This window comes from Podarcis pityusensis (genome assembly GCF_964106645.2).
Source record: "Podarcis pityusensis genome assembly, chromosome: 4".
NCBI lineage: Eukaryota > Metazoa > Chordata > Lepidosauria > Squamata > Lacertidae > Podarcis > Podarcis pityusensis.
Genome location: NC_138027.1, coordinates 1,849,108 through 1,872,262, shown reverse-complemented (window position 1 = coordinate 1,872,262; position 23,155 = coordinate 1,849,108). Strand labels below are relative to the sequence as shown.

General features: G+C 50.0%; 4 protein-coding genes across 4 annotated transcripts; all 4 read left to right on the top strand.

Moving 5' to 3' along the window:
• Nucleotides 1–139: 139 nt before the first annotated feature.
• On the top strand, nucleotides 140–4,497 carry LOC308475292 (olfactory receptor 52B2-like). The gene is made up of 2 exons (XM_081002357.1): nucleotides 140–212; nucleotides 2,754–4,497. Exon 2 carries the CDS (start codon nucleotides 2,798–2,800, stop codon nucleotides 3,752–3,754), a length of 957 nt encoding a protein of 318 aa, XP_080858483.1. The 5' UTR covers nucleotides 140–212; nucleotides 2,754–2,797; the 3' UTR covers nucleotides 3,755–4,497.
• Nucleotides 4,498–7,129: 2,632 nt separating this feature from the next.
• On the top strand, nucleotides 7,130–8,927 carry LOC308475193 (ubiquilin-1-like). The gene has a single exon (XM_081002195.1). The coding sequence runs from the start codon at nucleotides 7,298–7,300 to the stop codon at nucleotides 8,804–8,806; it is 1,509 nt and encodes a 502-aa protein (XP_080858321.1). The 5' UTR covers nucleotides 7,130–7,297; the 3' UTR covers nucleotides 8,807–8,927.
• A 3,397-nt stretch (nucleotides 8,928–12,324) lies between these two features.
• On the top strand, nucleotides 12,325–13,394 carry LOC308476318 (olfactory receptor 52B2-like; the record flags this gene model as incomplete). Its single annotated transcript, XM_081003857.1, has 1 exon — nucleotides 12,325–13,394. The coding sequence occupies exon 1, from the start codon at nucleotides 12,438–12,440 to the stop codon at nucleotides 13,392–13,394; it is 957 nt and encodes a 318-aa protein (XP_080859983.1). The 5' UTR covers nucleotides 12,325–12,437.
• A 3,355-nt stretch (nucleotides 13,395–16,749) lies between these two features.
• On the top strand, nucleotides 16,750–18,581 carry LOC308475215 (ubiquilin-1-like). Its single transcript, XM_081002225.1, has one exon. It carries the CDS (start codon nucleotides 16,949–16,951, stop codon nucleotides 18,311–18,313), a length of 1,365 nt encoding a protein of 454 aa, XP_080858351.1. The 5' UTR covers nucleotides 16,750–16,948; the 3' UTR covers nucleotides 18,314–18,581.
• Nucleotides 18,582–23,155: the final 4,574 nt, after the last annotated feature.

Below are 23,155 nucleotides of genomic sequence, written 5' to 3'. Positions count from 1 at the left end.
GATGCCCCACTGCAGCTGGGAGCTCCCCATAGCACGCCCCCCCCTTGCTGGAATTCCCAGTCCGGAAGCATTGCTACCAGTGCCACTTCCTTCCCCAGCCCATTCTCTTCCTAGCAAAGGCATTTTCCTCACCTCCTGCTGCTCAAGGCGAGCCAGCTGGCCTTCACTCACGAAGGAGAGTCCCTGAGAACTCAAGAGCAGCCACCCTGAAAGTAAGTCCTGCTTGTTGCTTTGCTTTCATGCCCAGAAAACCCAAGGTGCTTAAACAGCTGCCCCTCAGGCTTGTTCTATCCTCACTGCAACCCTGCAAGGGAAGGGATGTGGCTCAGTTTTTCTGTCAGGCATAGTGGAGGTCCCAGGACGCTGGCAGAGCTCTCATATTTCCTTCCCAAAGCCCAGTGCCTTGCATACCAGTTTGGGAAAGGCACCAAATGTTGTTGAGGGCCACGGAAAGGCCTTGAGGGCCGCCTATGACCCTTGGGCTGTGTGCTGGACTCCCCTGAGCTAGATGGACCAAGAGGCTGGCTCCGTATCAGTCAGCTTCCTACATTCCTATGTTTGGTGGAGGCAGGATGACTGGCCCGAGATGGGGAGCAGACAATGCTTGGCCCTGAGAGACAGGGACCTGGGACCCCAGGGTTCAGATCCCCACTTGGCTGCGAAGGTCACCCACCGAGCAATGACAGTGCAGAGGCACCAGGATCCTTCCCGTCGTGGCTCTGCTGCCAACTGATGAGGACACTCAGGGCAGGAACGGACTTCTGTGAGACCGCTCCATGTGTGGCCCTGGGAATGGATAGTAGGACCATGAAATATCATTGTTTGTCACGTGCAATTATGGGATTCTTCTTGAGCTACGGGGAGACCTATTCAAAGCCACCTTCTGGCACTGGGTAGAGTGAAGGACTGGACTCAAGCCTGGCTGAATTCAGCGAGAAAGCAGAGTTTCCCTTACTTGCATGAGAACCTCCGGCAGCTGAAACAGGCCAAAGAGACCCAGCTAGATGCCGCACAGAGAAGCAGGCCAAGACAACAACATGGGGCCCCCAGGGAGGCTTATAATGCTCCTAGGATTTATTCTTTGTGTGTCTCAGCGGCTGGGGATAAGTGGGCAGGGAGTGCAGAACTTGTTCCTTTGCCCTGTTTCCAGGACACGTCTAGAACAGCCTGGGGCACCCAAATAATTATTTCGTTAATCATTTTTAAAAGCTGTGCAGGGAACTGAACACCTAAATGCGTCTTGTGTTTCTAATTTCTGGACATCCCTCCCTCCCTCCTTCCCTTCCAAAAGGCTTCCCCAAAGGCTGCCTCTGCCTCCTGCTGTAACAACAGGCTGTGTCTGTGTCTATCACTGGGGCCAGAAGCAGCAGATGGGGAAGTGCCAAGCATCAAGAGAGCCCAGAGGTGTGAAAAGGTCAAAGGCGAGACCAACGCTGGCAGCTATCAAACAAACCCTTGTTGTAGCTCTGGACAATCAGGATCAGGGAACTCTTCATACTGGCTTTCCACAGATGTACCAATTCGGCTTGCTGAAACAAAATAACAGAATCATAGAATTGCAGGGTTGAAAGGGACACCAAGGGTCATTTAGTCTGACCCCCTGCAATGAGGGTGACCATCCAACCTCTGCTTTGTTGTTGTTGTTTAGTGGTTTAGCCGTGTCCGACTCTTCGTGACCCCATGGACCAGAGCATGCCAGGCACTTCTGTCTTCCACTGCCTCCCGCAGTTTGGTCAGACTCATGCTGGTCCCACCATCTCGTCCTCTGTCATCCCCTTCTCCTTGTGCCCTCCATCTTTCCCAACATCAGGGTCTTTTCCAGGGAGTCTTCTCTTCTCATGAGGTGGCCAAAGTATTGGAGCCTCAGCTTCAGGATCTGTCCTTCCAGTGAGTACTCAGGGCTGATTTCCTTAAGAATGGATAGGTTTGATCTTCTTGCAGTCCATGGTACTCTCAAGAGTCTCTTCCAGCACCATAATTCAAAAGCATCAATTCTTCAGCGATCAGCCTTCTTTAGGGTCCAGCTCTCACTTCCATACATCAGTACTGGGAAAACCAGAGCTTTAAGTATTACGGACCTTAAAAGCCACCAAAGAATGAGAGTCCACAACCTCCCAAGGGAGCCCATTCCACCGCCAAAAGGCTTTTACAGTCAAAAAGTTCTTCCAAATGTTGAGCCAGAATCTCCTTTCTTGTCATTTGGATCCATTAGTTTGAGTCCTGCCCTCCAAAACAGCAAAAAGCCAAGCTTGCTCCATCTTCCATGTGATAGTCCTTCAGATATTTGAAGATGGCTTTCTTATCACCTTTCAGTCTCCTTTTTTTCCAGGCTAAACATCTCCAACTCCCTGAACCGTTCCTCATAAGGCTTGGTCTCCAGACCTTGGATCATCTGGTTGCCCTCCTCTGCACAGCTTGAAAATATCCTTCTGAAACTGGGGTGCCCAGAACCGGACACCAGAGTCCAGGTGGGGACTCACCAAGGCAGAATACAGGAGTGCTGTTACCTTTTTCTTTTACCAAATAATTTTTATTAGTTTTCCAGTTTTGTTAAGAAATTCACAACAAATTCATTCAAATTTAACACAGATTTAAAGATTTGCATTACACACACACACACACACACACACACACACACCCCTTCAAGGTGCTGCTTCTCCTTCCCTCTGTTCCTGCTTACAGTCCAGTGGTGCTATTACTTCCTTGATGTGGTCCTGCGGGCTATTGATTTTGTCATCTTTCTCTCTCCCTAGGAGCAGGAGACACCAGTGGAGAAGACCTTTCGCCTTCCGTCATCATGGCTGCTCTCAATGACAGCAGCTTTGACCCCGTCACATTTGTCCTGACCGGCATCCCTGGCATGGAGGCATCCCACGTGTGGATTTCTGTCCCCTTCTGCCTCATGTACGTCGTGGCCCTCCTGGGGAACTCGTTCCTCCTCTTCCTCATTGCCACGGACCACAGCCTTCGCCAGCCCATGTGCCTCTTCCTGGCCATGCTCTCTGTGTCGGACCTCCTGCTGTCCACGGTCACTGTGCCTGAGATGTTGGCCATCTTCTGGTTCGGCTCCAGGAAGATCTCCTTCGACGCCTGCATTGCCCAGATGTTCTTCACCCACTTCAGCTTCATCGCGGAGTCCACCATCCTGCTGGCCATGGCCTTTGACCGCTACGTCGCCATCTGTGACCCGCTGCGCTACATGGCCATCCTGACCCCATCGGTGATTGGGAAGGTGGCCCTGGCGGCCGTGGTCAGGGGGCTGTGCATCATGTCCCCACCCATCTTCCTCCTCAAGAGGCTGCCCTACTGTGGCCACAGCACCATGCAGCACACCTACTGCGAACACATGGGCATTGCCCGCCTGGCCTGTGGAGACATCACCATCAACATCTGGTACGGCTTCACGACGACCCTCCTGTCCTCAGGGGTGGACGTGGTGCTCATTGCCTTGTCATATGGCTTGATCCTCAGGGCCGTCTTCCAGCTCTCCTCCAAGGAGGCCCGCCTCAAGGCTCTCCGCACCTGCGGCTCCCACATCTGCATCATCCTGATGTTCTACATGCCTGCCTTCTTCTCCTTCCTCACCCACCGCTTTGGCCACAACATCCCCAGCTGCATCCACATCCTGCTGGCCAACCTCTACGTCATCGTGCCCCCCATGCTCAACCCCATCGTCTATGGGGTGAGAACGAGGCAGATACGGGAGCGAGTCACCCACGTGTTCTCGCGGACAGGGAGGTGGAGGTGCTGCTAGAAGGCAGCGCTTGGTGCATCAGCCCCCCTGAACCTTTGCAGAAGGTTGCCTGAGATATGGAGACCCTCCTTCATGACAGAAGGAAGGTGGGCTGCTGAGAAACTGGGTGAGCAGGAAGCTAAGGTGCAATTCTTACCTGGCTCTCTGCTCTCAGTTTCATAGAGCTGGGAAAAGTTCAGAAAAGGGCAACCGAAATGATCAAGGGGTGAAATGATTCCCCAACACGGAAATGTAGCAACTTTTGTGACTTTTTAGTTTACGAAAACGAAGAGGTGCCATGATAAAATTATATGTGGCATGGAGAAAATGGATAGAGAAACGTTTTTCTCCCCCTCACCTAACACGAGGGAGATCTAATAAAGCTGAATGCTGGAAGATTCGTGGCAGATAAAAGAAATGACTTTTCCACGCAGAGTTAAACTATGGAACTCACACCTACAAGGTGATGACCACCAACCTATAAGAGGATTAAACAAATTCATGGAGGAGATCATCAATGGCTCTGCTCTGCTTGCACAATCAGAGGCACCAATGCTTCTGAATACTGGTTGCTAGAAACCACAGGGTCTCTGTGCTCAGATCCTGCTTGATGACTTCTCATTAGGACATCTGGTCAGCCACTGTGAGAACAGAATGTGACACAGCCCTGAGCCGGCGATACTGAAAGCCCCGTTGGAACTGGGAAGCATCGTTGTTAAGTGGTAGAGCACCTGCTTGGAATGTAGAACACTTAAGGAACGGGGGCGGGGGGAGTCACAGGGTTCACAGAATCCCATTTTATGGATTTGACATTGTTTTTGTGTACAATTTTCTTTGTGGTTGTTATTGTGTTGCTTATTGTGTGTTTTTGTTTTGTTTTTGTTATTTTTGATGAAAATTTAATAAAAATATTATATATATATATATATATATATATATATATATATATATATATATGACGGTCCCAATTTCAGTTCCCAAGGGCACCTGCAGGCTGAAACCCATGACAGCCACTTCCAGTTGGTGCAGCAGAAGGAACAACCCTAAGCTCTGTGGAACAATGGTTTGACTCAAGAGAAGGTAAAGGTAAAGGGACCATTAGGTCCAGTCGTGGCCGACTCTGGGGTTGCAGCGCTCATCTCGCTTTACTGGCCGAGGGAGCCGGCGCACAGCTTCCGGGTCATGTGGCCAGCAGGACTAAGCTGCTTCTGGCGAACCAGAGCAGCACACGGAAACGCTGTTTACCTTCCCGGCGGAGCGGTACCTATTTACCTACTTGCACTTTGACATGTTTTCGAACTGCTAGGTGGGCAGGAGCAGGGACCAAGCAACAGGAGCTCACCCCGCCACGGGGATTCGAACCGCCGACCTTCTGATCAGCAAGTCCTAGGCCATGGGTAGGCAAACTAAGGCCCAGGGGCCGGATCTGGCCCAATCGTCTTCTGAATCCGGTCCGCGGACGGTCTGGGAATCAGCGTGTTTTTACATGAGTGGAATGTGTGCTTTTATTTAAAATGTATCTCTGGGTTATTTGTGGGGCATAGGAATTCGTTCATCCCCCCCCCAAAGAAATAGTCTGGCCCCCCCACAAGGTCTGAGGGACAGTGGTCCGGCCCCCTGCTGAAAACGTTTGCTGACCCCTGTCCTAGGCTCTGTGGTTTAACCCCACAGCACCACCCGCGTGGTGACTCAAGAGAAGGCAGCTTCTAATGTCGAATCGGTAGCCGGGTGATTTTCTGGGTGGACCCACACTCTACATTCAAAGCACATTCAGCGCATATTGAAAGCACATGACTCCCCCCCAAATAATCCCAGGGAGTATTTCCTGTGAAGGGTGCTTTGCAAAAGGGAAACTCCGGTTGTAACAGTTGAGTATGTCCATTGCTAACTCTGAAAAGGACCCTGGCAGTGCATTCAACAGCAGCAGGTTGGCTTTGGTTTTGGTTTCAAGACGTTCTTCACAACTGTCATTTTGGATGTGGTGGGAAACTTTGGGGAATGCGAGGGGAGAATTCTGGACTTGGGTCAAATGGATAAATGGGCCCTTCAGCTTATGCTAAAGTGTGGGCTACATGAAAATATAACCAATAAGATGCAACACACCCATGTTCTTTTATTTTATTTGTTTTTCTTGTGTTTTATTCTATTTAATCATTAAATTTGTATGCCGTCTTTCCTCCAAAGATCACAGGAAGGATCACAGCATAAAAATAGAAAACGAGAAGACAAAATACATAATAAAACAAACACAAACCAACAACCCTCTCCCACAAACACACGTAAAAGGCCATAGAATGTTAATGAGCCCAAGGCCTGGTTTTCTCCTGGCACCTAAAGATATGTAACAAAGGCACCAAGTGAGCCTCCCTGGGGAGAGCATTCCACAAGTGGGGAGCCACTGCAGAAAAGGCCCCGTTCTCGTGTTGCCACCCTCTGGGCCTCTTGCGGGGGAAGCGCATGAGGAAGAGTCTCAGCTGATGATCACGGGGTCCAGGTCAGTTCTTGTGGGGAGAGGTGGTCCTTGGGGGTATTGCAGTCCTAAGCCCTTTGCATCTCTGTCCATATGGTGTCCACATGATAAGAAAGCGAGGGAATTAGGGTTGACATTTCTGTTTCATCCCCCTTGTGTTCAGCATACTGGCAGTTGCTGCAGTATTTTCTTTTCCAAATATGTAGGAATATTTGCTCACCCTCAAAAGTACCCTGCTGCACTCATGCTGCATGTCATACCCCATGTCTGCACTGACGCTGCATAAAATCATAGAAATGTAGGGTTGGAAGATGCACCAAATGTCATCTAGTCCAACCTCCTGCAGTGCAGGAATCACAATAAATGACTGTGGCCATCCAACCTCTGCTTCAAAACCTCCAAGGAAGGAGAGTCCGTAACTTCCCAAGGGAGTCCTTTCCCCAGCTCTAACTGTTGGAAAGTTCTTCCTCAAGTTTAGTCAGAATCTCCTTTCTTGAATCTGTTGGTTCCAGTCCTACCCTCTAGAGCAGGAGAAAACAAGCTTCCTCCCTCCTCCATGTGACAGCCCTTAAGATATTTTAAGATGTCTCTCATATCCCTTCTCAGCCTCCTCTTCTCCAGGCTAAACCTGCTCCCTCACAAGGCTTGGTCTCCAGACCTTCGATCATCTTGGTGGCCCTTCTCTGTATCATCTTTCTCTCACTGCTCTTCCTTATTTTCCTTCTGTAAACTGTAGCATTGTAAGAAAAGGAATGATTTACAGAAGGAAAATAAGGAATGTTAAAACTCCAATTAAAATTATATGGGGGGGGCGAGGAGGAATTCTGGGCTGGGTTGGGCTACAGAGTCCCTCTTGGGTCACTGGGCCAAGGGCAGTTGCATCCGGCGACCTCAGCGCTGACATCACAAATCACGGGTTCCACACCAGAAGGTTGTGTAGGGCCTCTGGGCTGGGGGAGGGAGGGGGTGTCAAGAAGAGGGACCCCACAGCTTGCGTGGTGACAGAGGAAAGAAGGCAGGACCACTTTGGAGTGCGATGAGAAGCCAAGCCTGACTTTGGTCTTTGCTTCTTGCTCTCAAATCTTGGCAGCATTATGGTCGAAAGCCAGAGAATCCCGGGGGTTGACCTCAGAGCCACTGAGCCCCAAGTTGTTCGGATCATCGTGAAGACTCCGTGGCAGAAGGAAGAGTTTCTGGTCCACAGGGAGATGTTGGTCCGAGAATTCAAAGAACACGTCGCCAGGCACTTCTCCTCTTCTCCTGACCAAGTTGTGCTGGTGTATGTCGGAAGGATCTTGAAAGACCACAAGACCCTTGGCCAGCACGGCATCCACCTAGACTACGACGCAACAGTCTACGTGGTCGTCCGGTCTCCCCGGGGGCGCCTGTCCCGACAGGCTTCCGCCAGCCCTACCAGCACTGCCCCAGATCAGAAACCTCCTCGGGGAGACGCTTTTGCCAGCGATGGCCTCCGGGAGCTGACCGCCAGCCTGGGCCTCAACACAGCCAACTTTTCAGAGTTCCAGAGCCAGCTCATGTCCAACCCAGACATGATGGTGCAACTGCTGGAGAACCCCTTCATCCAGAGCAAGCTCTCCAGCCCTGACCTGATGAAGGAGCTGGTCACCAGCAACCCACAGGTGCGGCAGGTGATGCAGAAAGCCCCTGAGATCAGCCACGTCTTCAGCTCCCCAGAAGGAATGAGGTTGGTGGTGGAACTGGCAAGGAACCCAGCGGTCGTGAAGGAGTTCATCAAATCACCTCCCCAGGCCACCACTTGCCCTGGAAGCGTCCCTGGTGGAGACAACAACAGTGTCCTTCAGGGTGTGTTCCCCGAGGCACAAAGAGGACTAGGGCAGAAGGCCACTCCAAAGCGGTGTGGGGCAAGCCCCTCGCCAGGATCCCTGGGGGGCCACCCACCCATCTTTGACCACGGTGAAAGGCTTGAGAGGGCCCGGGAGAGGCTGCCTTCTCCCAGAACTTGGCCTCCAAAGCCTGGCGCCCAGAACCCGGCACCCAATTGCAACGATCAGAGCAACGGAGAAAGCGGCGCCTTCAGGGGAGAGACAGGACAACTCGCCTCGGCAGCTGTGAAGAACCTCCTCCACCAAATCATAAAGCATCTGATGCAGAACCTCGCATCTAGCAGCCCCTCCAGGAGCAGCCACACCCCGGAGGTGGTGGCCAAGATGGTCCGCAGGAACACCTCCGTGTCCAGGAGCCCCCGGGGGCAGGCGGCCCCGCAGGTCCCAGACCTCCTTCAGCAGATTCAAAACACAGACATCCTGTTGGCCAACTGGAGCCCCAAGGAGATCCAGGGGCTGGTAGAAATCCAGCAGAGGCTGCAGGCACTCGCCACAGACGAGCCGGGAACAGAGAGGCGAGGCAGATCTGAGCGGCCCGCGCGGAGGGCGCACTCCATCACTTCCCTCTGCGATGTCGTGCCCCCCGTCTCGAGGGTGGGACGCCAGGATGTCACTGCCCAGCAGATCTTGGAGACTCTGGTGGGCGCTGACTTCTTAGCTGGCGTGAAGACCACCAGCCGCCTGCGGGGCTCGTCCGCGCAGCCGTCTTCCAAGCAGAAGCGGACGTACAAACTCTGAGGTGGAAGAGGGCGGAAGCTGAGCCGAGGCTGGACTCCTGCAGCTGCTGTGCCGATGCTGGAGCTCTGCAAAGGCGTGGATTACATGGTTTGTGAATAAAAGGCTTTAAATCTTTCAAAAAGTCTCCTCTGTTGGCTCCTCTGTTGGTAGGCGTACCCTCCAAGCACCCCGATTTCCCAGGGACAGTCATGGAATTACTACTACTACTACTAATAATAATAATTTATGTATACCCTGCCCAGCCACTGAGTTTCCCCAGCCACTCTGGGCGGCTCCCAATCGAGTGTTAAAAACAACACAGCATTAAATATTTAAAACTTCCCTGAACAGGGCTGCCTTCAGATGTCTTTTAAAGATAAGATAGCTGCTTATTTCCTTCACATCTGATGGGAGGGCGTTCCACAGGGAGGGCGCCACCACCGAGAAGGCCCTCTGTCTGGTTCCCTGTAACCTCACTTCTCACAGTGAGGGAACCGCCAGAAGGCCCTCAGAGCTGGATCTCAGTGTCTGGGTTGAACGATGGGGGTGGAGACACTCCTTCAGGTATACAGAAGTCACCCCAGCTTCTGATTGGATCCCAGAATGTCCCTATTCCCCCTGCCAGTGCTGGCACCACCCAGCTTGGGGTGAGCTGGCGTTTGCCCTGAGTGGTGGCGAGGGAGCATCCCGTTGTCTCTCTGTGGCCTCTCCTCCCTTGGGCAGCTCATGGCAGCTGCTGAAGAGTGGGTGAGGATGAAGAGAGGCCACCACTGCCAAGGCCCCACCTGCATGGCGCGCCAGCTCTGGGGTGCACAGGCAGAGGGCAGAGCCGCCCTGGGGGTAAAGAAATGGGAAGTGGAGCACAAGGAGTCTTGACTTTTTTTTTAAAAAAAGAAATGATTTGTGTGTCCACATCTAAATTTATTTATCTGTGTGTCTTTTTCTTTTTGTAAATCTACTGAAGAATAAAATCGGGATCAGTAGGTTTTCTCAGGACGGTGGAGGGTGTCCTGTTTGTGGGGGGAGGGAATGCTTGCAAGCGTCCTCCAGATAGGAAATGCTTGGGGGGGGGGTCACAAAAATGGGACATCAATGAAAGTCATTTGGGGGGTATGTGTGAGAAATGTCCCTATTTTCATCCGAGGAATGTTGGGGGATATGGTATGGCTGCAATTTGTTCTTGATTTTCTTGTTTCATCTTTTTGTAAAATGCTTTGAGGGTGGGTTTGTAAAATGCTTTGAGGGTGGGTTTAAAAACAACAACAACAACCAAGCAGTGTATATATTTTTTTGAAATGAAATAAACCATTAAACCAACCAAAAGAACTTAAAAAGCACCTGCTGGGCCAGGCCAGAGAGGGGACCATCAAGTCCAGCAGCCTTTTCTTGGCGGCCAAAAAACCCCCGGGGACGAAAGTGCTTCAGCTCCTAGGAGCTGGGAATCCCTATGGCTTCAAGGCTGCTCTGGAGATCGAGGTGGACACTTTGAGACAAAGGATGGAGATGGAGAAGGAAAGACAGCGAATTGACGTGATAGCCATCTTCAAATACAGTGGTACCTTCAGTTAAGAACTTAATTCTTTCTGGAGGTCCGTTCTTAACCTGAAACTGTTCTTAGCCTGAGGTACCACTTTAGCTAATGGGGCCTCCCGCTGCCGCCGTGCGATTTCCGTTCTCATCCTGAAGCAAAGTACTTAACCTGAGGTACTATTTCTGGGTTAGCAGAGTCTGTAACCTGAAGTGTCTGTAACCTGAAGCATCTGTAACCTGAGGCACCACTGTAGGCTGAAGGGCTTTCACATGGCAGGTGGAGCAAGCTTGAACCGATGGATTCAAATTACAACAAAGAAGGTTCCGAAGAAACATGAGGAAGACCTTTCTGACAGTAAGAGCTGTTCCACAGTGAGACAGTCTCCCTGGGGAGGTGGTGGGCTCTCCTTCCTTGGAGGTCTTCAAGCAGAGGTTGGGTGGCCGTCTGTCATGGATGCTCTAATTGGGATTCCGGCATTGCAGGGGGTTGGACTTGATGACTCTAGGGGTCCCTCCCAACTCTACAAGTTGAGTCTCTGATTCTCTGCAAATGGGGCAATATCCTGGTTCAAATCCACGGCTAGCTGTGAACCCCGCTGAGTCAGGGGTGGGGTTCTTGGGCCACAGAGTTTGTGTGTAGGGAAACATGCCCACTGAGGATGTCTGGGGGAATCCCAGGCTCTCTTGAACCCAAGGCGCAGGTGGGACTGGGACCTGACTACAATGCAAGTACTTTACTGTGCAACAAAAGAAAAGATCGTTTAGCCTCCCAGAGCAAACTAAGCGTTATGCTCTCCTTGCCTTTTGAAAATCCCCCCTGACCCTGAGAAAAATGGGTCCCAGGAGGTCCCTTCTCCTCCACCAGCACCTGCCTCCAAATCCCCCTCAGGACTCCCAAGCAGACACGAGGCAGACCAAGTCCCTCAGCTCCTTGGACCCAGCCTCCTTCAAATGCCTGTCTCTGCTGCTGCCGGGGGGACCCAAATCCCATCTCTGAGCTTCTCTGCTTGCTGGGGCTAAAGGCAGGTGAGAACTTTGCACAAAGCCGTTTCTTGCTGCTGCCTTCCAAGGAGGAGCTGGGCAAAATATCCGGGGCAGGTGTGGTTCAAATCTGTTAGACGGGGGTGCTGAAGGGGTTAGGAGGGGCAGCTTGGACTAGGAAGGACTTATCTGGCAGGGCCCTTGACATTGCTGCCCAGTGAAATTAGAGATCCAGAAAAGGCAGGTTTTAAGGAGGACTGGAAACCATTTGCAGAATGTTTAAAAAGCTATTGTAAACACAAGTAGGATTTGAATAAGGAGCAGCAGTAAATGATGACTTTTGGAATAGTATGGTGAGGACAGGGTGCAGAATAAGTTATCATATGCAGCAATATTAGAAAATACGGGGAACCACAGAAGGGAAGTCCAATGTCAGATGGAAATTATGGGGGAATTAAAGAGGTATATGCATTAAACTTGCAACCTATTGCTTGCAACCTGGCATTGCTTCAAAGAAACACAGAAGTGTTTTCGTACACCTTTGTGTGTCTGCTGTGCCATTCCTGCTAAAGTCAGATTAACAGAAGATGAATGCCAGAGGGAGGGAAGGAAGGAAGGAGAGGTTTGACAGCTGAATGAGTTCTCTAGACGTGTGTATTATTTATTTATTTATTATTTGTTAGCACACACAAAGCTTCCTTGTTCAGGGTGGGCGGGAGAGGAGACCCCCCAGACAGACCCACTACGCGGCTGCAGGGTTTCCACATTCTGGCTTAACTCTGTGTTGACTCTGCTGTCTTCGTAAATGCAGGAAGCACAATACAAAAGAATACCCAACTTTGTTTAAAAAATCTCCTATGAAAGAGAGTCCACCGAGGGCATCTGTCGAACAGCTCTTGGCCTCAGAAAATTATTTCTAATGCTTATCAGAATCTCCTTTCTTGTGGTTTGAATCCATCAGTTTGGGTCCTCCCCTTTGGAGCAGCAGAAGACATGCTTGCCTCATCTTCCTCAGGATTTGTTCTGGATCCCAGTAGATTTTCTTCCCTGTGAACTGTCTTCCATCCAGCGCCTGCTGGAGAGGGAACGGATTCCTGATTACATCCACCACAGCTACCAGGAAGTCCTTCCAAGGCCCCAGATGTTGCCAGCCAACCACAGCTCCTTGCCCCCCACCACCTACATCTTGACTGGCATCCCAGGGATGGAGGCCTTTCACATCTGGATCTCCATCCCCTTCTGCCTGATGTACATTGTGGCTCTGGTGGGGAATAGCACTCTGTTGTTCATCATCTTCACAGAACGCAGCCTCCACCAGCCCATGTACTTCTTCCTCTCCATGCTGGCTGTCACTGACTTGCTTCTGTCCACCTCCACCGCTCCCAAAATGCTGGCCATCTTCTGGTTCAAGGCCGGGGAGATCTCCTTCGAAGGTTGCCTAGCCCAAATGTTCTTCATCCACAGCATCTTCATTGCCGAGTCGGCCATCCTCATGGCCATGGCCTTCGACCGCTACATCGCCATCTGTGACCCGCTGCGCTACACCACCTTGCTGACCAATTCAATCATTCGGAGAATTGGGCTGGCTGCCATGGTCAGAAGCTTCTGCGTGATTTTCCCGGTCATCTTCCTCGTCAAGCGCTTGACATTCTGCCAACGCAACATCCTTCCCCACACGTACTGCGAGCACATGGGCATCGCCCGGCTGGCTTGCTCCGACATCACGGTCAACATCTGGTATGGCTTCATGGTGGCTATCTTGGCCATCGGCGTGGACACCTTGCTGATAGCAGCATCATACGGTCTGATCCTGAGGGCTGTGTTTCGGCTCTCCTCCAAAGACGCTCGCCTGAAGGCACTCAGCACCTGCGGCTCCCACCTCTGCGTCATCCTCATGTTCTACACACCTGCATTCTTCTCCTTCTTTGCCCATCGCTTTGGCCACCACATCCCAGGCTATGTTCACATCCTACTGGCCAACTTGTATGTCCTCATCCCTCCCATGCTGAACCCCATTGTTTATGGGGTGAAGACCAAGGAGATCCTGCGGAGAGTCACCAGCTTGTTCCACCAATGTTTCAACAGACCAGTTACCTAAAAGCAGCTCCCCATTCACTGACAAAGAAAGTTGAAGGGATGGAGGGCGATCCCTAGAATGAAGAGAGAGACGTTTCCATCTGATGTATTCATCTACATTTTTTAATATACCAAGAGTAACCATAGCAGTGCTGAGTTCAGCACCCTGAGCTAGGCTGTTGTCTTGCCAAATGCAGATGGTTCTTTTGATGAGATTCAGAAGCAATACAAGCACAAGTGAGAAGATTAAAGATTTTATTCTAAACAATAAGCATTATATACATTACCAAGGAAGCACTTCAATCTGCCACTGGGAAGCCCTCAAGAAGTGATGAAGGGACCCCAGGTGGCCTCAGGTTGCATGAGCTTCTGAGAGCTATGCCCCCAAACCATTTGATTTACAGATAGCTAACTTGTTAGCCTACGTGCCTTGCCCGACTAGCTAGCGCAGATGATTCCTTAACTAGCCACCTCTCCAATGTCTCACTTCAAAGAAGGAAGGTGCCCAACACTATTACTTCCTTCCACAAACCAGGGCATTAAAAGGCTATTCTCAGCCATCAAAGAGCAGAACAAGAGACAGAGAGGGGAGGTAAAGAGAGGCAGGAAGAGACGACCATGTCAGATCACTAAACTCCTCGAAATACAAATATCTTCCAGAAAAGATTGCCCCTACCGTCGTCTTCTGCATGTGCCTTCTGCAGAATGCATCAAGAATTGTACAGATGAGCTGCTAGGTGTGTGTGTGTTTTGGAAGACGCCTGTGCGTGAATTTGTTTTATGTGTGTAGATCAGTGCACGCTGACCAACGCACAGTCTTCACAGTAGGGCTCTTTTCCGATGGTATGAAGTAGTCACGACAAACCAGTAGATTCCTATCTGCTGCAGCCTTCATCCGCCTTCACAGCCATTGTAACATACCACTTGTTATCATCCACCTGTTCTGCCTTTGAGGACTTCTTGGATCATTCTTTGTCTAGCTCCTTCTCTTTGACCTTACCACCTTGGGTGACCCTGCTAGGAGTACGAGATTCCCAATGGCTTCGCTCACAAGGGTCATAGGAACATGCAAGCCCACTCACCACGACAAGGTGATGATCCAGCAAGTGCAGATGCCTGATGATCGTCTTCCAAAGCAGCTACTCTATTCCGAACTTAAAAGCAGAAAGCGTAATGCTGGTGGTCAACAAAAGAGGTTTAAAGACTGCCTCAAGGCAAATCTAAAAAAAATGTAATATAAACACTGACAACTGGGAAACACGGGCCTGTGAGCGCTCCAGTTGGAAAACAGCCTTGACCAAAGGTGCCATGGACTTTGAAGATGCTCAAACACAGGACACAAGGGAGAAATGTGCTAAGAAGACGAAGAAGAGTTTGGATTTGATATCCCGCCTTTCACTCCCCTTCGGGAGTCTCAAAGCGGCTAACATTCTCCTTTCCCTTCCTCCCCCACAACAAACAGTCTGTGAGGTGAGTGGGGCTGAGAGACTTCAGAGAAGTGTGACTGGCCCAAGGTCACCCAGCAGCTGCATGTGGAGGAGCGGAGACGCGAACCTGGTTCCCCAGATTATGAGACTACCGCTCTTAACCACGACACCACACTGGCTAAGAGGAAGGCACGCTTGCCAAACCCTCACCGGGATCAACTCCCACCCAGAAACCAATGTCCCCCCTGTGGAAGGACATGTGGATCCAGAATTGGCCTCCACAGACACTTACAGACTCATTGTTAAAACCATGTTTTAACTTGGCTACGAGGGGCCGCCAAAGAAGAAGAGGAAGAGGAAGAGGAAGAGGAAGAGGAAGAGGAAGAAGAAGAAGAAGAAGAAGAAGAAGAAGAAGTGGGGTGTGTGTGTGTTATATATATATATAGAGAGAGAGAGAGAGAGAGAGAGAGGGAGAGAGAGAGAGAGAGAGATGTAACATTTATTTTGTGCCAGTAATATATTTGGTGCAGTGCAGTGAGGAAGGTCTTGTCCAGAGGATGGAAAGGTAAGGATTGTTTAGGATGAGGGAACTCATGGAACCATAGAATTGTAGAGTTGGAAGGGACCACAAGCGTTGTCTATTCCAACCCCCTGCAATGCAGGAATCTTTTCTGCGGCTCCTCAGGCACAGGAAACGGTTTGGAAAAGGAGAGAAATGTATTCTGTTTATCTAGCTCACTATCCCTCCGTCTTTGGAATGTTATCACCACCCATTGTCTGGGGGGGGGGGGGGAATCAATAGAAATGCAATATTCAAATTCTAACCCTAAAACAATCCACACCAAGCATGACCGATATAATGCTATCATAGAGCAGCATAAAATCACTATAAAGTATTCTATCATATTGGAACTGTGTGTGAAAAAATAGTAGAAATAATAATACAATGAGTCTACTCGGAAGTCAAATATATTTATTTTGTTTTGTTTTGTTTCCTTCTTCTTTTTTCCCTTCCCCCCTTCCCCTTTTCTTCTTCCTTTTCTCTTTTCTTTTTTTGTGCCTCCTTTTTTAGCCTTTCTCTTTTTGATTTGTTAAGAAAGAGAAAAAGAGAAAAAAGTGTAATATGAAAACTTCAGTAAGTTAAAAGTGATGTTGTGTAATTTTTCTATTACTATTTGTATATTGTTAAAATCAGGTTAATTGTAATGAATTGATGTAACAACTACTGTGGTTTTTCCCTTTATTATTGTTGAATTCTAAATAAAGTATTCTTCTTTTTTTAAAAAAAGAAATCAGTATGAAAAGCTTTAAAATCCAAAGGGGAGAGTAAAAGAGGGCTGCTGTTTTTTAAGCTGAAATGCATGAAAAAAATGAGTTTCTGAAAAGCCTAGGAGGATAAAAGCTCCCCACCAGGTTACTTGAACCGCTGGACGGTGGAACAGACCATAGCTGTCAACTTTTCCCTTTTCTTGCGAGGAATCCTATTCGGAATAAGGGAATTTCCCTTAAAAAAAGGAAAAAGTTGACAGCTATGGAACAGACTCATCCAGAAGGCGGCAGACTCTCCTTCCTTAGAGGTCTATAAGCAGAGGTTGGATGGCCATCTGTCAGAGATTCCTTAGCTGTGATTCCTGCATTGCAGGGGGTCAGAATAGAGGACCTTGGGGGATCCCTTCCAACTCTTCAATTCTATGAAGTGGTAACTCTAGGACCTGGCCTCGGGTGGCCTTGCCTCAGAGCAGAAGCCCTGTCCCTTCCAGAGGGGACCTGAGGGCTGCAATTCCTCCTGGAGGCTCCTTCTGCCAGCTACCAAGAGCTTTGCGGGTGGCGGCGACATCATTGCTGACATCACTGGCGATGTCACAGTGACCCCCCCCCCACTCCTTGATGTGCCTGCCTTGTGGAGAGCAGCTCCTTCGCTCAGGAGGAGGGAGGGAGGGAGGGAGGGAGGGGAGAGAAGAAGGTCCAGGGAGGGAGCGCCATCAGGCTTGCCATACCCCAGCGCCAGTGTATGGGGCAGCCAGCTGCTCTCCTAAAGGACCACAACCGCAGCGGCTGTCATAGCGCAGTCCTCCAGGTGACTTAAGCAGCGCCGTCCTTCCCCTGGCACCTTCTCTGCCTAGCGAGACGCCTCTGCCCCTCTTCTCCCATGCAAGCCCCTCTTCCTCCTCCTCTTCCTCCTCCGTGCATCATGGAAACCATGGACAAAGACCCGGAAGGGCCCCCAGAGGCCTGCCCCATCCTCGCCTCCAACCCCAACTTCATCTGCATCACGGCAAAGTCCCCCAAGAGCAGCGCCCAGTTCCTGCTCCCAGAGCTCAGCACCATCCAGCAGTTCAAGGAGGAGCTTGCCAAGCACTTCTCCTGCGACACCAGCCAGCTGGTGCTGGTCTACTTTGGGAGGATCCTGAAGGACAAGGACACGCTCCGCCACTGCGGGATCACGGATGGGATGACTGTACACCTGGTGATCAGGACTCTCAAAAGGGACCTGGAAGACCCTCCTCAGTCTCCCTATGTTCCCGGGACTATGCCACCTGCCCTGACACCATCTGGGGGTAGCCTGCAGGGCTCCTGGGGGTCCCCTGAGGCAGCCCCCTCCAGCTCCGAGTGGCAGCTGGTGCCCACCTCAGAGATGATCATCGAGAAGGTCCGGCAAATGATCCTGGCCAATCCAGAGATCCAGCAGCTGGCTCAGCAAGTCCCAGCCATCAGACACATACTCAACAATATGGACATCATGAGGGTGATCCTGGACAAGATGAGGGAGATTGTGGACCTGGCAAAGAACCCAGAGATGTTCCAGGACCTGAAGGCTCCAGACCAAGCCTTGATCAGCCTCCACGGCATCCCTGGAGGGGACAACCCCCTGAGGCAGCTGAACAGTGAGCTACCAGAACCAGGGCTGAACGCCATCCAGGAGCTCTTCGCCTCCACCCTGGGGAGGAGCCAGGGGTCCCAGCTGGAGAGCCTGGAGCGTGTGGGCTCTCTGCCCCTTTGCCACAGCTCCCACAGCACCCACAGCACCTGCAGTGAGGAGAGCAGTGCCTTCAGCAGCCTGGCTCCCCCTCCAGGGCAAAGCTCCTCCATGCCTAACCTGCCGCCCACGTCCGGGGCTGGGGCGTTTGGCCTGGGCAGCCTCCCACCACCAGACGCCAGCGAGATCCCGAAGCTGATTGTCAACCTCTGCAACGCTTACACCAAGCGCATGATCTTCTCCCTCATGCAGAGTGCCCTGCGGGCCGCAGAAGGGCCTCCGGTGGCCCAACAGGAGCAGGCGCAGCAGCAGGTCCTCCACTTCTCCCAGCAGATGCAGAGCCCAGAGATGGTGGCCGCCATGTCCAACCCCAAAGCCATCCAGGCCTGGGTGCAGATGGAACAAGGGCTCCAGGCGCTGATGGCCGAGGCGCCTGTGCTGGTTCCCTGGTTCATGCTGCGCTTGAGAGGCTACTCCACGGGGGTGAGCCCCTGGGTCAATGGCTACCCCTGCCCGGGGTCGGCCGCTTCTGAATAAGACCACCCAACTCCTGGACAAGCTTCAAATCTTCTCCCTCCCAATAATAAACTTGCTGCGCCACCACAAAGCCCAGACAGACCCTTTGCCCACGGACAAGAGCAGGAGGCTTGGAGGGAAGGGGTCGCCTTCTTGCTGAACAGTTGAGGGGCCACCGGAGGCTGTTCTGACTGTGAGGGCGATGAAAAGGTCTCCTCTGGTAGGCTGGGGCTTCTGAAATGGGTTGACTTTAATGTCCACGCAATGTAATAAACAAAAGCCAACAGTCTCACTGCTCTCCTATTTTTTTATTTTATTTGGAACCATTAATCAATTAATTTGCTGCATTTGCATCCCATCTTTTTTCTCTGCAGAATTCAAGGTGGTGCACATGGTTCTCCCAGTTAAGAGTGGTGGACTCGTAATCTGGGGAACCAGGTTCGCTTCCCCGCTCCTCCACATGCAGCTGCTGGGTGACCTTGGGCCAGTCACACTTCTCTGAAGTCTCTCAGCCTCACTCACTTCACAGAGTGTTTGTGGTGGGGGAGGAAGGGAAAGGAGATTGTGAGCTGCTTTGTTGTTTTTTTTATAAGATATTTATTAAGATTTTTTAAAGTATTACAATAAAAGTGAAGAAAAAAAAAGAATACAAAATAAAAATGGTTAAAAACACACAAATTTTCCATTGCTTATTTTTCTTTAGCTTGTTTCCCGGACCTCCTCATACCTCCCTTTTTTGTATTCCACTTCAATTTGTTGGTTCAGCCAATCCTTACCCTCTTTATTTATCCTAATCTTTGGTCTTAAAAGTAATAACGTTAGATTTTTACCTATTAATAACCCTTTTTTCATATTCCCTTAAAGCATTACAGCTGGAAACCACTTAATTTCTATCCAACATCATTCTAACATTCATTAATTTTGCAGTATTTCTGTAGATAGTCTTTGAATTTCTTCCAATCTTCTTCCACCGACTCTTCTCCCTGGTCTTGGATTCTGCCAGTCATTTCTGCCAATTCCATATAGTCCATCACCTTCATCTGCCATTCTTCCAAGGTGGGTAGATCTTGCGTCTTCCAATACTTTGCAATGAGTATTCTTGCTGCTGTTGTAGCATACATAAAAAAAGTTCTGTCCTTCTTTGGCACCAATTGGCCGACAATGCCCAGAAGAAAGGCCTCTGGTTTCTTCAGGAAGGTATATTTAAATACCTTTTTCATTTCATTATAGATCATTTCCCAGAAAGCCTTAATTCTTGGGCACGTCCACCAAAGGTGAAAGAAGGTACCTTCAGTTTCTTTACATTTCCAACATTTATTGTCGGGCAAGTGATAGATTTTTGCAAGCTTGACTGGGGTCATGTACCACCTGTATATCATTTTCATAATATTCTCTCTTAAGGCATTGCATGCCGTAAACTTCATACCTGTGGTCCATAACTGTTCCCAGTCAGCCATCATTATGTTATGATTGTGAGCCGTTTTGAGACTCCTTAAAGGTAAAGGTACCCCTGACCATGAGGTCCAGTCGTGGACGACTCTGGGGTTGCGCGCTCATCTGACTCTATAAGCCGAGGGAGCCAGCATTTGTCCACAGACAGCTTCTGGGTCATGTGGCCGGCATGACTAAACCGCTTCCGGGGAACCAGAGCAGTGCACAGAAACACCTTCGGGTAGTGATAAAGCGGGATATCAAATCCAAACCTCCTCCTCCTCCTCCTCCTCCTCTTCTTCTTCTTCTTCAGTGGAATTTGCTGCCAAGGAGTGTGGTGGAGTCTCCTTCTTTGGAGGTCTTTAAGCAGAGGCTTGACAACCATATGTCAGGAGTGCTCTGATGGTGTTTCCTGCTTGGCAGGGGGTTGGATTCGATGGCCCTTGTGGTCTCTTCCAACTCTATGATTCTATTCTTCTTCTTCTTCTTCTTCTTCTTCTTCTTCTTCTTCTTCTTCTTCTTCTTCTTCTTCTTCATTTAATCCCCACAACAAGCTTGTGAGGTAGGTTAGGCTGAGAGGCAGCGGCTCTCACCTCCCGGTGAAGTTCGTGGCAGAGTGGGGGGATTTGAACGCTGCTCTCCCAGGTCCTAGACCAGCACTCTAACCACTGCACCACCCTGGTTCTCCTGAGAGGAGAAAGGGTTAAGCACACCCTCCCTCGCCATTGCACTCTCGGTCATGGCTGTGCCCCCACTTGCCGACAATTTAGGAGTGAGGGAGCAAAGGAGGAAGGAGTGATATGGTCACAATGATATTTGGAAAGGGAAGAGTTGGGGTGACAGAGCCAATTCCTACAGAGGAGAGGCAGGCCATGAAGAGGGAAACACAGAGACCAATTTGGGAAATGACTATATAGTTATTAACAGGCTAAAAAGCAATGCCATGGGCCATCCACTCTCTGAAACATTGCACCTTTAAAAGGTGGATCTTCTGAGTTATAGAGGGAATGGAAGCCAAAAAGGGAAAACCTAAGAGGAGGATGTTTTGTTCCTGATGCTGTGCAGATGCCACAGAAAAAGCAAACAAGCAAAGGGGTGGCTATGCTACAATAAATGTGCTGTCTGTGGAAGCAGCCTGGCTGGTTTATTTCAACATGGTTCCCATCTTCCTTCTGGACATCCAGGTGTTCTGTGCTTCAGATGAAGTTGGCTGCTGCCTAGACAACCTTATGCTAGAACCAGGTCCACATTGGAGCCAAACCACCCACTCATCCTCACATCATCGCTTGTGGGTTTCCCTGTGTTCCAGGCCTGCTCTGCAAGGCTGCTGTGGAGAAGGTAAAGGTGCCCCTGACTGTTAGGTCCAGTCGTGGCCAACTCTGGGGTTGCGACGCTCATCTCGCTTTATTGGCTGAGGGAGCCAGCGTACAGCTTCCGGGTCATGTGGCCAGCAGGACTAAGCCGCTTCTGGTGAAACAGAGCAGCGCACGGAAACGCTGTTTACCTTCCTGCCAGAGCAGTACCTATTTATCTACTTGCACTTTGACATGCTTTTGAGCTTGTATTCTGTTTTTAAAGTTCTGTTGAAAGCTGCCCAGAGTGGCTGGGGAAACCCAGCCAGATGGGCGGGGTATGTATGTATGTATGTGTGTATGTATGTATGTATGTATGTAATGTATGTATGAATGAATAAATAAATAAATAAATGCCTATCTTCTCCAGGACTTCTTGCGGACAGTTGGCTCCTGGTGCTAACCAACCCTGACACTTCCATTAGAACTGACTTCCAAACTATTGGGAGTCTTGACCTTTCCTAGGTGTAAATCCCACTGCTGTTGATCATGCAAGAGGCCAAAGCTTGCTGGATCAGGCCAAAGAGGGTTCATCTAGCTTGGTGTTCTGTTTTCACACTGGCCAACCCAATGCCCCCGTTGGAAAGCCCAAGAAGTGTGACTAGCCCAAGGTCACCCAGCAGCTGCATGTGGAGGAGCGGGGAAGCAAACCCAGTTCACCAGATTACGAGTCCATTGCTCTTAACCACCACACTATGCTGGCTCTCCTTCCTGGAAATCAAAGAAAGAAGGGGATCCCTGAATGTGACATTGTGGTATCTCTGAAATGCAAGATCTGCAGAGACCATTGCTGGTGTGTAGCTTGCTAACCTCTTTGGGAAGGCTTCTTATTGAAAAGTTGTGTGTAAATGTATTAAATCATCAGCCACTTGGTGCCAATAGGGTGGGACTTTGGGGGCAGATATCCAGTGCCCCCCCTTCAACAGAACGAGGAGGAGGGAAGTGCAATTAAACCTGCACCAGCAGCTGGTACTTTGAGGAGGCTGAAGCAGACACGGACCATCGTTGTCCTCCCCCACATTGACCTTTTGCTGCTGCCAGCCTCCTCTGGAGTAAAGACATGGGAGCCAGCTGCATGCCCTCCCCTCTGAACTGCATTTAAGCCAGGCTCCTTGCAGAGCAGCAAGGCCAATACCAGAAACTTTATTGTTGGTTCATTTACATTTTCACTTTGTATTTGTGTCCTTAAGCCTAATGGGTTAGGGTTTTTTTTTGTTTTAATTGAATTTATTCTGTGTTTGCTAAATGGTTGACTTTTGTTATTTTGAACTTACTGGCATGTTCTGCATTTCGTACGTTTGTATTCCCAGTGTTCTCTATTTTGATGTTAGGGGTGCTTTCTTTCAGCCCCTTTGGGCACAACACATCGTGGGAAAGCGGCATGTAATAATAATAACAATAAATTTTATTTATACCCCGCCCTCCCCAGCCAAGACTGGGCTCAGGGTGGTTAACACCAAATATAAAAACAATCGAATGAAATACAGCTTAAAAAACAAGATTAAAATACAACATTAAAACATTAAAATGAAGCCTCATTTCAGTGGAAACTCAATCAAAAACTTTTGGGGGGATAAAAACGTCGAGTCTTCACCAAGGCTAACTATCCAGACTGGTCCTACATGGGCCAGAAAAAAGCCAGGGAAGTCCCCAAATAGGAGTTCCAAAACAGAGGAGAAAGTAAAAAAGAAAGAGGGGGACGGAATCAAATTGATTCCAAGCCAAAGCCCAGGCGGAATGTAAGTAAAAGCAAGCAATCCAACAAGCCTAGCAGAGGTTGCCTGGCCTAATAAGCAAATTCCCAAGAACAGAAGAGGAGGGCTGCTCTTCTCACAGCGTCCTCAAAGCATCCCATTCTCACAGTGACCGCCCAGAGCCCCATGGAAAACCTGCAAGCAAAACTCCAGCACAAGAGCAGCAACACTCTCCCCTTCTGTGGCTTCCAGCAACTGGGATCCAGAAACACTTCTGCCTTCAAATGTGGAGGACAGAGCACAGCCATCTTGGCTGGTCACTACTGATAGCCCTCAACTCCTCCATGAATTCATTTAATCCTCTTTTAAAGCCATCCAGGTTGGTG